Genomic DNA, 13,158 nt, shown 5'->3' with positions numbered 1-13,158 from the left:
CAGCAAAATCAGTACGTCCACTGTCTTGTGCAGAACTTGCGGAGGCAGAAATCCGAATCTTTTTAATGATTCAACGTGATAGTTTTGCTCAAAAATTTCGCCGGTTGTCTCCCACTTCTGACAAACCAAAAACCAACACAAAACCTTTTTGACAGGGGACTCGCTTTGATGATCTACATCCGTTTATCGATGATAGGGGACTTCTACGTGTCAGCGGGCGCTTGAAGAAATCGGAGCTTCCATACAACTAAAAACACCCGATCTTGCTTCCTAGCAAACATCCTATCACCGATACGATCATCCATCGAACACATCATGCCAATTTACATGCTGGCATTCAAACTACCCTCTACGCTATTCGTGAAAGATTCTGGATCTTGAATGGAAAGGACCAAGTTAGGAAAATCATCCATCAGTGCATTGACTGTATTCGTAATCGGCCTAAAATCGCTCATGCTCAAATGGCCGATTTATCTGAAGTTCGAGTCAACGAATCACCAGCTTTTTGTCATACAGGGGTCGATTTCTTCGGTCCTATCTTGATCAAAGAGAAAAAAGATCGAAACCGGTCTTTCCTGAAAACATATGGTTGTGTGTTCATCTGCCTTGTATCCAAAGTGGTACACATCGAACTAGCTATGGATTTTTCTTCCGAAGGTTTTCTAGCTGCTTTTCGTAGGTTCGTTGGCCGAAGAGGCGTTCCAGAACAGGTCTATTCCGATAATGGCACAAATTTCGTCGGCGCGAACAACGAACTCCGTGAAATCTACGATCTGTTTTATACCTCCGAGTTCAGAGAAGCGATAGGAAATTATGTTCTATCTATGAGAATCGTGTGGCATTTTAACCCACCGTTATCTCCCTACTTTGGCGGGATTTGGGAAGCTGCTGTAAAGAGTTTTAAACATCACTTGAAACGCATTTTAAAGGATCACAAGCTTACATATGAGCAAGTTAACACCTTAATAATCGAAATTAAAGCGATTTTGAACTCGCGACCTTTATGCCCTCTTTCAGCAGATCCTAATGACCCTTTAGCGATAACGTCAGCACATTTATTGATAGGCCGCCCGTTCAATGCCTTACCCGAGAAATCTTTGCTTTCAGTGCCAGACAATCGACTCTCTACTTACAACTTTATTTCCAAGGCCAAACAGGACTTTTGGAAAAAGTGGCACAAGGAGTATCTTCACGAACTCCAGACTCGCCAAAAATGGCATGAATCGACAGCTGAGTTAAAACCTGGATCAGTTGTTATTCTCATGGACGATGTGACGCATTGTGCTAGATGGCCACTGGGTGTGATTCTCGAGGTGTTTCCTGGGAGCGACGGTATCGCCCGCGTTGCATTGATCAAGACTGCGAATGGCGTGTTTAACAGCAACATTACTCGTCTTTGTATGCTTCTGGTCAATTAGCTTTACGAAAAAAAAAAAAAAAAAAAAACACTGTACACATGTTACTTCTAGAATCATTTTAAAATCTCTCAATCGTTTGTGCTAATTTGTCTAATCAGCGAAGCAGTCCCTCCAACGGAAACTGATTCAATTTACTTGTCTAGTCTTCGGCTGTCAAGTTACCGAAGATTCTCGTTAATTTCAGTCATGATTGTTAATAAGTAAATCTGTGTTGTAAGTTTGCGGTTCATAAGCTAACTCTTGTTATTATATTCTGTATTTTTTTTAAATTGATGTACCAATCTGCTTCACATCGCTACTTTGTTACTCTGTGTCGCAGCTTCCGCCGGGAGTATGTTATGTCATAACATGAACGGAGTGCGCGTGCGCAATGTGTGAGTGAGTTCGCGGCGTGTTCGCATGCGCGCGATGTTTGATGGCAGCACTGCTCTCGCGCTGCTTCCACTCGATCCCACGTATTCACGCACATTTTTACTCAGTCGACTACTGTTACTGTTAGCGTGCGGAGCTCCCTCGCGCATCTAATCGTTCTGATCGTTTCGATTATCGTTATTGTTATAACTGCGAATCAGATCGAGGATCCAAGATTCTCAGTCGCACCGCGACTTTAAACCTGTTTTTTTATTACCAACCAAAACGCAAGACAATGGATCGCGCAATTTATTTTCGATCCAACGATCGAGTGCCTCTTAGGCATCTGTCAACGCCTTCCGGGCAATTCAATTCGTGTCCTTGCTTTCCAGGCATTTTATCAACGCCTGTTGAACAATTTATCGGTTGGTTTTAAGTGTGTGTGTATGTGTGTGATCGCGGGTGTGCAGTGCCTGTGAATCTTCGATGACAGGGCTGTAGCTGTACAACCTCGCGGTGATAGTTCGACCGATAGTTTTTCGCGCCCGAACTGTAACGGCCATTTTGAGTGGGTACGCGAGAGTGCGATACATTTTGCGTGCGACACGGACGTCACTCCGTTCTCTTTTTCCACGAACTGTTTACCGTTTTTTTTTGCTTTAGCTCTAAATTTTCATTGTATCTTTACTTCGTCTGTATTTTAATAAATCAGGGTTTTTTATACCGTTCCGGTTTCTTTTTCCCTTAGATTTTGTATTTTATCATCGCTTTTCTTGGTAATTTAATTATTCGAATTGCATTTAAAGGTTTAACAACATAACTGTTGGCATGTACGACTTTTCAATAGGCTGTATATATAGTATGTGAGACAGCGCCACAGGCAAGGTGATACTTGCGGGCCCTGTAGTCAGTACAGTGTAAGCCACCGTGCCTTCCACACCTCTCGTCGTTTCTAGATTCATTGTCTTTGTCTGATAAGTCGGTTATAAGTCTGTAAAGTCTGTGAATTGTATCTGTTGTGTTCTACGTCGGTCGGCAGTTTTTATTAAATAAACTTTTTGTTTATCTTGTAATACTAGTTTTTATTATTTCGCGCACCCCCTTTACTCACACCTCTACAGGTTACGGGCCCCAGACTCGCTTCCACCGCGCGTGATCTTTGTTTTGTGTGGGCGAAAGTGATAAAAGGGAGGATGGCGGAAAGGGCTGAAACAGCAAGAGATGGACGGGAGAGTCCGATCGAGGAAGCGGCCGAGAGAGTGACTCCTGGTGACCAGACCGAGTCCGTTGTCGACCAGGCGTTGTCGACGCCGGTCGAGGAAAGGGGAGCAAATTTGGACGCCGGAACCGAGATCAGCGGTAGGTCAACACTTTGTCTTTTTCTTGAGTGATGCCTAGGTTGGACGCTACGACGTCAGGTCAAAAAAGGGGATTTCTTGTGCATTCTGAGAAATGCGCGGGATTCCAAAAAAAAACACGTGGCGTCGGTAGCGCGACACGCGCATGCAAGAGCGGGGTGGATCGAGAGGGGGACAACATAAGGCAGCTGAGGAAAGAGTTCGGTCTCTCTCTCTCCCTCTCGTGATGACGCGAGGCTTTTTGACTGAAGGCATATTACGAGGCCGTTTGTGTTTTGTTTTCGTGCTTTCTCGCGTCTCTTGTTCTTGTCGCCTCGACTGTTGTGTGCGCGTTACAATATAAATGTCTGAACTGGGAAAGTTTGAACGTGTGTTGGCAGAAAATTATATATGGCCTTTTCCGGTGTTTTTAATTGATTGAACTCTAGGCAATAAATATTCAAGGCGGTTTTCAGATTTAGTCAGAAAAGGCTGATATTTTAAAAGTTTACATTTTCTTTTAGACGAGCAAACTATCGATGCTCTGTCGAGAATATGTCGGGGAATTTCATCCCAAGTCAAGTCAGAGGGGCGACAACAAGCTGCTATCTTGTTGGTGGATAAAAGGGGAATAATGGCATGTGTCGGGCAAAGGGATATTCCCGCCAAAGGTGTGTAAACGAAATTATTTTCCGTGTGACTCGCACAGTCACGTTAGACTTGTGTTCGGTCGCGCGCGGCTGTGTGAGTGCCCAGCGTGCAATCGTGCTTTGTGTTCGAGCACGAGAATACGCTTCGGGCCACGTTGACTAGATTCGGCTTGCGTTCGGTCGATTTCTAGTTGACTCCCTGAAAACAATGTCCGTCTTTTGTTTTAGATTACCTGATCGGTGACGATTACAAATACATCGTTGAATTCCTTTGTAAAAAGGGAGGCAAAGTGACGTTGCCAGAAAATCTATTCAGGGAAGACGGGGAATGCGAGGAACCTGCTCGTGATAAACCCGGGTTATTTGAAAAGTCGGTCGATGTGTTTAAAATGTCAGATGAGAAAAAGTCCGAAATGTCAGAAGTCCGAAACTTTGATGAGATAAATGTAGACAGTGAAAATCTTTGGCAGAAATTAGGCGGAAATGAGTCTGTACACGAAGCACCCCCCTCTTCCCCGTCGCGCACACCGGAAAATACCCAACTTAAAATAAAGAAAGTGCAAACCATTGAAAACAAATATAAATGGATAAACGTCAGCAAAACGAAGTTGCATATGGCAGATAAACAGAAAAATGAAAATTTTTCAGAAAACACCATGCTGGCCAGGTTCGACTCAATGTTGGCCGCGATTAGTCAGATGATCGAAAGGCAGGAGAAAGCAAACGAGGAGGCAAGGAAGGCAGAGGAAGAACGGGCAAGGAAGGCAGAGGAAGAAAGGCAGGAGGCTGAGAGAACAAGGGAGGAGATATTTATGGTCATGCGCAATTTTGACCAGAGGTTGTCCCGGTTGGGCGAGCGGGTGAACAGGGTCGAGTCATCCGAGGCCCAATCGTCAACCGGGGCACCCCTGCAGTCATCAACTCCTCGCAACGACAGAAGACGGGTGAGTCTGCAAGACAAATTGAAAATGTTCTTGAATGACACAAAAAATGAAAATCTGTCAAAAGGCAGCGCGGAACTTCTCGCGACAACCATCAGTCAAATACATAAATTCGGCCGTGATACTCAACACATATACAATTACCATCTGTCTAAAGATATGAAGTTCGAAGTTTTTCTCGATAAATTTAAGTCTGAACTCCGGTCTAAAGGATTATTATATGTCATTGATTCTTCGATTAAAAATACGGAATTTACTAACGAAGACATGATCAAAGAAGACAAATTAAAAGTCAGAGATATTTTATTAAATAGAGTAACAGAAAAATATCATTTAAGAACTTTTCATCTGCAAGATCCGGTAGTAATATTAGAAAGTCTGAAAGAACTTAAAAAGGGGGAGACGCCCCTTACAACGGCCGCGATTCGTAAAAAATTGCATGAAATTAAATTTTACAAAGGGAAAGAATCCGTTGCTAAATTCATAGAAAAATTTGAGGAACTGGTCAGAAATTATGAGACTGTAAGTACGTCTGGTCCCTTTTCTGAAGAAGAAAAGCGAGATGCTTTTTATACTGCCGTAATCGGAGCGGTACCTTGCGTGCAGGTGACAGACTTTACGCTTAAAATGCAAAGCAGAGATGGAAAGGGTATGACATATGAAAACCTCATGTCATACATGTTAAAGGTCGAGTCAGAAGGCCTAGCAGAAGCCACTGGAGGTCGCCCCACGAGGGCAGCTTTGACTGCCTCTTGGCCCCAGGACCGTCTCCGTTGCTTCAACTGTGATGACTGGGACCACATGGCTGACAAGTGTCCGAAGGCAGGTACCGGACTCAAGAAGTGTTACACGTGTGGCACGTTCGTGTATGACATCCCGGCTCACAAGAGAAGCAGCCCGAGATGTGGTGAGCAAAATAAGTCTGATTCATGGGATTTTAAAAGGCAGGGCCGTAGAAGTCAAGGGAATCGAGGTGGCCGCGGCGGTGGCCGTGGCAGTGGCCGAGGCCGCTCCAATTCCCGAAACTTTGGGCAGAAAAGGGACTCTAGCAACGTCAGGGACGAAAAAGATCCCAAAAGGCAGAAAGTTTCTGACCAGGGCCGGGAGACGAAGGGAAAACGAGATGCTTCAGGGTCAAATAAAGGTGAGTCTCTGACGTTGATCGAGCCCCCCAATACTCTGTTTTCAAGTTCTGCAGGTTGGGTAAATAATTCAGAATCGGATGGAGAAAATAAAATTAAATTTATCGCTGATTCGGGAGCTACTGATCATTTTGCGAAGTCAGAAAAATTATTTACAAATATTGACAGAAACAAAATTGGTAAAATAAAATGTGCAAACTCAGACTTATCCGCAGACTTGAAAACGGAGGGAGTGGGAAATTTGCTGCTTAAAAATTGCAATAACGACGTTGAGTTGCAGGGAGTGGTGTGTGCTCGCGACTTGATCGGGAATTTATTGTCGCTTCGGAAATTTGCTGATATGGGCTTGTCAATCTATTTAGATGACAAGGAGATTAGCATTTTCGATCCTAATACGGAAAATGTCTGGATATCGGGAATATATGAAAAACCCTATTGGAAGGTTGAATTTGTTAAGTCGGACAACAAAAGAATGAAAGTCTTGACGGCTGAGTCAAAAGCACACACTATTCCTGAAAATTCAACTGCAGATATAAAATTAAATAATACGTCGGAAAATTCAGAGAGCTCGGTCGGTAAGTTAAATAATGACAGTTTTGAAGATGTATTTTTAATAAATGACAGAAAATTTCATGAAGTCGGAAAAGTCCTGACCGAAGAAATAAAAGACATTCAAAGTCCGTTTAGCGAAAATTATAAAAAATTCAAAGATAACAACGGGGCCATGCTGTGGCATGTCAGACTGGGCCATGCTTCGTTGGGGTATCTAAGGGAACTGCAGAAAAACTATCCGGAAGTAAAAAGTCTGAAAGAAGCCATATTTGATGATGTGATTAAGACTTGTGATGTGTGTTTAAGAACAAAATCCCAAAAACTGCCTTTCCCTTCGGTACGCGAACGAGCATCCCAACCTCTACAAATAATTCATTCAGATACAATGGGAATTATTAGTCCACCCTCTTACCCAAAAAGATACAGATTTATTTCGGTATTTATTGATGATTATTCCAAATTTGCAATTGCTTACCCGATGAAAAACAAAAGTGATACGGGTGAATGTTTAGATAATTTTGTTAAAGGCTGTAGAAATCTTCTTGGGTTTGAAGCTAAAGTGTGTTATCTGAGGTCTGATCAGGGTACCGAGTACACGGGAGGCTCCGTGCGAAAAATATTAAATGACCTTGGAGCTGAACCCCAACTGAGTTGTCCGGATACCCCTGAACATAATGGCACGTCAGAAAGGCTGAACAAAACAATTCAAATGAAAGTCCGAGCTCTGATATGTGATTCGGGACTCCCGGAAAACATGTGGGACTTGGCACTAAACGCAGCTGTATTTGCGTACAATCGTACTCCGCATCGCTCAAATAACATGGAAATCCCTTTAATGAAGCTGGCTCCGAATAAAAGGACAGACCTAAGTCAGATGAAAAGATTCGGCTGCATCGCGTATTTGAGAGTTCAGAGAAACACTGAAACTAAATTCCATGCAAAAGGGAAACGAGCAGTTATGGTAGGATACACGCCGACAGGGTATCGTCTGCTTTGTCCGGACGAAGGAAAGTTTTATGAAAGTCGGGACGTCAGATTTAACGAGCGTTTTGTGTATGGAGACGTTTTTGGTAAAAATTCAATTAAAAACTGGGAAACTGTGACTGTAGATATTAAATTAGACGAGTGGTTTTTAAAATTTGAAAAGGAAAGAGAAGAGACAGTGTCATCGGAGGAAGCGCCCCCGGTGGTACAACGGAAAAGAGGAAGGCCGAAAAGGCTGATAGAAACAATGGAGGCCAACTTGGTCCAAGAAAGTCGTGTAAAGGACGTCAGCTTTGCGGGCTTAGCTCTCGGGGAAGAATTAACAAAAGACCTAATTTTTAAGAACGGTGATACTGAAACGTCAGGAAATAATGCCATTTATGCGGAAGATCTAGTTTACCACTCTTTGCTGGCAGAAATAAATAAAGATCCAGCTTCATATAAAGAAGCAATGAAGGCCGTGGATAAAGAAGGCTGGAATCAAGCCATCCAAGAAGAACTTGACTCAATGGCAAAGAATCAAGTCTGGAAGTTGGTAAACAGACCTGCAGGACTGGTAAATGGTAAACGTCCGAATATCATCGATTCTCGATGGGTTCTTAAGAAAAAGGTAGATGCTCAAGGATGTGAGAAACACAAAGCACGGCAGGTAATACGGGGTTTTAAAGATAAAAATGAGTATGATCTTACGGAGACTTACGCCCCGGTGTCAAGACTGACTTTAATAAGGACTGCTTTGGCTGTAATCAATAAATTAAATTTAGATACATGTCAGCTTGACGTTAAAACGGCATTTTTAAATGGTACTCTTGACGACGAGATATATATGGAGTTACCAGAAGGTTTGGTCTGTTCCGATCTGGAAAAACAAAGCAAGGTATGCAAGCTTCAGAGAGCCCTCTACGGCCTTAAAGTCAGTCCGAAAAAATGGCATGAAAGATTCTCTGAGGCAGCAACGAAAATAGGTCTGAGATCTCATATCTTGGAACCTTGCCTGTTTACTTGGCATGAGGCAGACAAAATCCTGATATTGGTTCTCTATGTTGATGACATGCTTATAGCAAGTAATGATTCTGGCAAATTGAAGTCTGTGAAGGAAAGACTGCAAAGTGAGTTTGAAATGACTGACCTAGGAGAAGTTAAATCGTTTTTAGGCATTGAAGTCAGAAGAGACAGAGAAAACCAAGTTCTAACTTTAACCCAGACCAATTACATAAATAAGATACTTAAAAAGTTTGGGTTTGATGATTCTAAGCCAGTGAAAACTCCTATGGTCACAGGTCACGTGTTAAATCAACAAAGAAAACAAAGAGAGCAATCAGAAAGGCAGATTGACTTGAATGAGTCCAGATCGACTGAAAGCGTTCCCTACCGGGAGGCTGTTGGGAGCTTATTATATGCTGCCAATACTGTACGTCCGGATATAAGCTATGCAGTGAATGTGCTGAGTAGGCATCAAATAAGTCCGACTAACGAAGACTGGAATATGGTTAAAAGAGTGTTTCGGTATCTGGCAGGGACCAAATCTTATGGTCTAAGATATTGTGGAAGGCAGCAAGGGCTGGAAGCATTCTCCGATGCCAGTTTTGGCGACTGTAAAGGGTCTCTAACCACAAGCGGTTACGTAATTAAAATCTTTGGAGACTCAGTGGCATGGAGAACTCACAAACAAACGTATGTGTCTTTGTCAACATGTCAGGCAGAGTATGTGTCGCTCAGTGAAGCATGTAGAGAAATGATGGCAGTTGATAATTCGATTAAAATCATACTGAATAATACTTTGTGTCCGGCAGATCTATGGTGCGACAATAAGGCAGCTGCGCAAAATGCTAAAATTATAGGCAGTGGTAAATTAAGACATATGACAGAAATTCATGAGCATTATGTTAAAGAATGTGTAAATTATGGTAGAGTAAACGTGTCAGATGGCTGAATACTAAAGAACAGATGGCCGATATATTCACAAAACCTCTACCGATCGAGCTCCATGAAAAATTTGCTAGCAGAATCGCGAACAGCTTTTGCGAATCTGACTGGTAACTAATAAGTTGTCTCTGTTTCAGATAGGCGATAAAGGAGCCATGGATTACTTGGGTGCATTCCCAGAGCCGTGGAGCCGAGTCAAGAACACACATTTATTTGTCTATTTATCCATTTTAAATTACAATTTTTGTCTAATATACTTAGCTATCTTAAGTCGGGAGGAAGTGTTGGCATGTACGACTTTTCAATAGGCTGTATATATAGTATGTGAGACAGCGCCACAGGCAAGGTGATACTTGCGGGCCCTGTAGTCAGTACAGTGTAAGCCACCGTGCCTTCCACACCTCTCGTCGTTTCTAGATTCATTGTCTTTGTCTGATAAGTCGGTTATAAGTCTGTAAAGTCTGTGAATTGTATCTGTTGTGTTCTACGTCGGTCGGCAGTTTTTATTAAATAAACTTTTTGTTTATCTCGTAATACTAGTTTTTATTATTTCGCGCACCCCCTTTACTCACACCTCTACAATAACAATGAATAAAAATAACGCATTAAATCAATCTTTTGAAATTAATTGTAAACTAAATTATGAACTGTAACTCAACATCTCAAAATTAGTAATCATTCTTATACAAATTTGAAATTTCAACACAGCTACAGTTACCATCCATGGTAAAGTGGCCTTATAGCGTCAAAACACAAAATTTTGTAACTTCTTTTTATATGTTTCCTACAGTTTACTACGTTGCTTACAGTTTCTCAGTTTCTTACAAATATACGGTAGAATACTAAAAATTTTGTAGAAAACCCATCCCTGGAAATTACAGATAGAGATATCTATAATATTCTTATGGTGACAAACTGACAAGTCAGGTTGTAACTATAGGGCTAGGAAAAGTATAGCAAAATTGACTTGTAGAAAATCTAAAAATTTATGCATAATAAATATTAAATAATTTAGATATTCATTATTATATTAGGTCTTAAATTTACATATCAGTACTGTTTTAAACTATTTATAAAAAAATGTAAACGAAGTAACTGTGCCAGGTAAGATATTTAGGATCAAACGTTACTCTAAAAATCCCATTTTTATTTAAGCCACATATTTTTATTTACTTATCGTAAGAATATTAGCTCATTCAAATGCTGAGGTGACAAGCGGCCCAGGAGTGGTATTTCATAACTCGTTTGCTGTACATCAACCTATGCTACAACATAAGCTCACACAGTAAAAAAAGTTACAGAATACCACTCCAGAATCCTGTTTGCATTATTTAAAGCACTAACTGTTTTGCATAGACATTTAAGAAATATAGACGGCTCGTTGTTAGTTGTTACGTACGGCGCTGAAGCACAAGTAGAAGGAGATACAGCATCGAACGTGGGCACTGGTCTCTTTCGCACATTGCCAAAGGAAGAAATGTGTGAAAGAGACAGATACCCACGTTCCATGTTGTGTCTCCTACTTGTGCTTTAGCGCCGTACATGAAAACGGGCAGTCTATATTTCTCATATGTGTATGCTGTTTTTAGGTATATGAATTCAAAACCAATAGACGAAGAGCTGAGGCCGAAAGGTGGTCAAAATTTTAACCAGCCGCCACTTTTAGCAAAATTCAAAAATCTCATGATTCGTGGATACTTGAAATATTTTGGTCATATTTTATTGCGGTCAATAGTTATGTGGTAATTTTAGTTGTGCCACACGATGTTTTTTAATCAACCAGCCGCAACTTACACCAATAGATGGAAAATAAGAAGTTGTTAACTGAAAGTGCCATTTGCGACAAGATTAGAATGCATCTTGTACCCGAAAATCGACTTCAAAAAAATTAAAAAATTTTTTTTAATAAAATAACTCCGTTTTTTAAATCAGCGAGTAAGTTTCAGCTGATAAAAATTGTGTGATATACGTTAGGTGTAGCCTTTCTGTAAACTGTAGTTTGTATCGGTTAACAAGCAAATAAAATAATTTTTTTTATCGCCCCATATCTCGGTTCTCGATGAATGGGGAGCATTAGTTAAAGCGGACGAAAGGTTAGAAATTGCTTCTACTGCAATGTTGTCAAGTGTCATCCGATTATTTTGATGATGCTATAATTACGCATCATTGCTCTAACTATACTACCTGTCTTGGCTTGCACCGTGACCTTAAGGCTGCAGTCACATGGAGCGCAATAGAGCGAGCAGGATAGGAATTTCTTCGTAAGCGGCTGTGTTAAGTCTATTGCGCCGCGCAATAGGGCTATTCTGCAGCGCAATAGACTTAACACAGCCGCTTATGGAGGAATTCCTACCCTGCTGACGTGCTGACCCTGCTCGCTCTTATTGCGCTCCATGTGACTGCAGCCTTAGAGACGTCAGCTCGATTCTAAAAAGTCGATTTTTTTTAGTGAAAGATCGACCTTCGACTGAGGTCAGAGTCGACTTTTTTAACCCTAGTCGTAACATATGTGAATCAGTGAATGGTACACCGGGGGTTACTCAAAACCGGCCTTCTTGTATTCTAATAATCTTTTGAACTCAACTCCATGATTCATATTAATGAACATTTAATTTTTCTTTATGCCAGAAGACCATAGATATAACGAACGTTAATCTTCTATATTAGACACACATTATTAGTAGCGTATTGATGGAAATGGAATTGAACTATTATTATCATTAATTTGAAGCGTAACATGAAAATGACAGAATTCGTAGATGGATGGATTCTTGGTGAAGTATTAGGTGAAGGTGCATATGGAGAGTAAGTATTGCTTCACAATTATGTGAAGTCCTCACTTCGTAATTAGTTGTTTATTTGTTAACTAGTAAATATGAAGGATATACTGACACCTTTTAATGATAAGTTAAACATAACAATATATGAAACCTGTACTTGTTGAAAGAGCATTTATTTATTCCTAATAAGTTGAGTATCTATACAGTATGGCAATAATTAATTATACCAACCCTGTCATCTCAAGTTAAAAAAACGATACGTAGTTTGAGATGTAACAAAGTCGTATAGTTACACCTCTCAATTTTACTTAATTGAGAAGAAACCCGGTTAACTTAATTGTAAGGATACCCTAAGGGTAATTTATTTGACGGTATGGCTGCTGGAACTTGTCTGCTAGTTTCAGCTTCCCGATTTCAGTACAGAAATCAAGAATTTTTGCAAGGTATTTGACATGCAAGTGAACTTTTTAACAGTACTTTTTAGATCTACCATCCATTACAATAATAGCTTGAAAATATTCATGCAATATTCTTGATGGCATTGAATTCTTACACAAATTCTCTGATGAAGTGGAAACTAGACGACAAATTTCAGCAGCAATACCCTCAAACAACAAATGCTATCTTGAGTACTCTTTAAACCAAAATGTGTACCCCTTTTTTAACTAAATTACAAAGGTACCTAGTCTAGTTTTAAGGGTACCCTAAGTAGAATTTTTTTATTTGACGATATGGCTGCTGGAATTCGCCTGCTAGTTTCAGCCTCATAATTTTCTTCTGGTTTTGAAAGTTATCAAAATGAAAATTTTAATTGTGAGCACCTATCTAAGAATTTATTTACTTTATGTGCATCTTGTGCAAAAAAATTACTTGTAATGAGATCATTATCTGTACACTAATTGAATTGAATACATTACTTAAAAGAAAAAATAGTATGATACCATATTGATAATTTTGTATAGTAGGGAATAGGTCACAAGAACAAAATTTTCTACTTAAAGTATTAGTCTCCTTTTAGTGCATCTGTTATACTTTAAAAATATAGCTTTCTCAACAGATAAACAACAAGCATGCAGA

The 13,158-nt window shown here is 40.5% G+C and overlaps 2 protein-coding genes across 3 annotated transcripts in view; both read left to right on the top strand.

Moving 5' to 3' along the window:
• Positions 1–461: 461 nt before the first annotated feature.
• Positions 462–1,418, top strand: LOC106641806 (uncharacterized). Its single transcript, XM_089595908.1, has one exon. It carries the CDS (start codon positions 462–464, stop codon positions 1,416–1,418), a length of 957 nt encoding a protein of 318 aa, XP_089452034.1.
• Positions 1,419–11,778: 10,360 nt separating this feature from the next.
• The window catches only part of grp (serine/threonine-protein kinase grp), a 212,188-nt gene continuing 210,808 nt past the window's right edge, over positions 11,779–13,158 (top strand). For both annotated transcript variants that reach the window (XM_089595865.1, XM_089595863.1), the window contains exon 1: positions 11,779–12,106. In XM_089595865.1, the coding sequence (XP_089451991.1) occupies positions 12,039–12,106 (68 nt within the window). In that variant the 5' untranslated portion in view covers positions 11,779–12,038. The remainder of the gene's footprint in view (positions 12,107–13,158) is intronic.

Source organism: Copidosoma floridanum, unplaced genomic scaffold, assembly GCF_036245765.1.
Source record: "Copidosoma floridanum isolate Cflo_tuat_1 unplaced genomic scaffold, Cflo_Japanese_pri ptg000004l, whole genome shotgun sequence".
In the NCBI taxonomy this organism is placed as follows: domain Eukaryota; kingdom Metazoa; phylum Arthropoda; class Insecta; order Hymenoptera; family Encyrtidae; genus Copidosoma; species Copidosoma floridanum.
The sequence above is the reverse complement of the archived record's forward strand: the minus strand, read 5'-3'. Positions and strand labels throughout refer to the sequence as shown.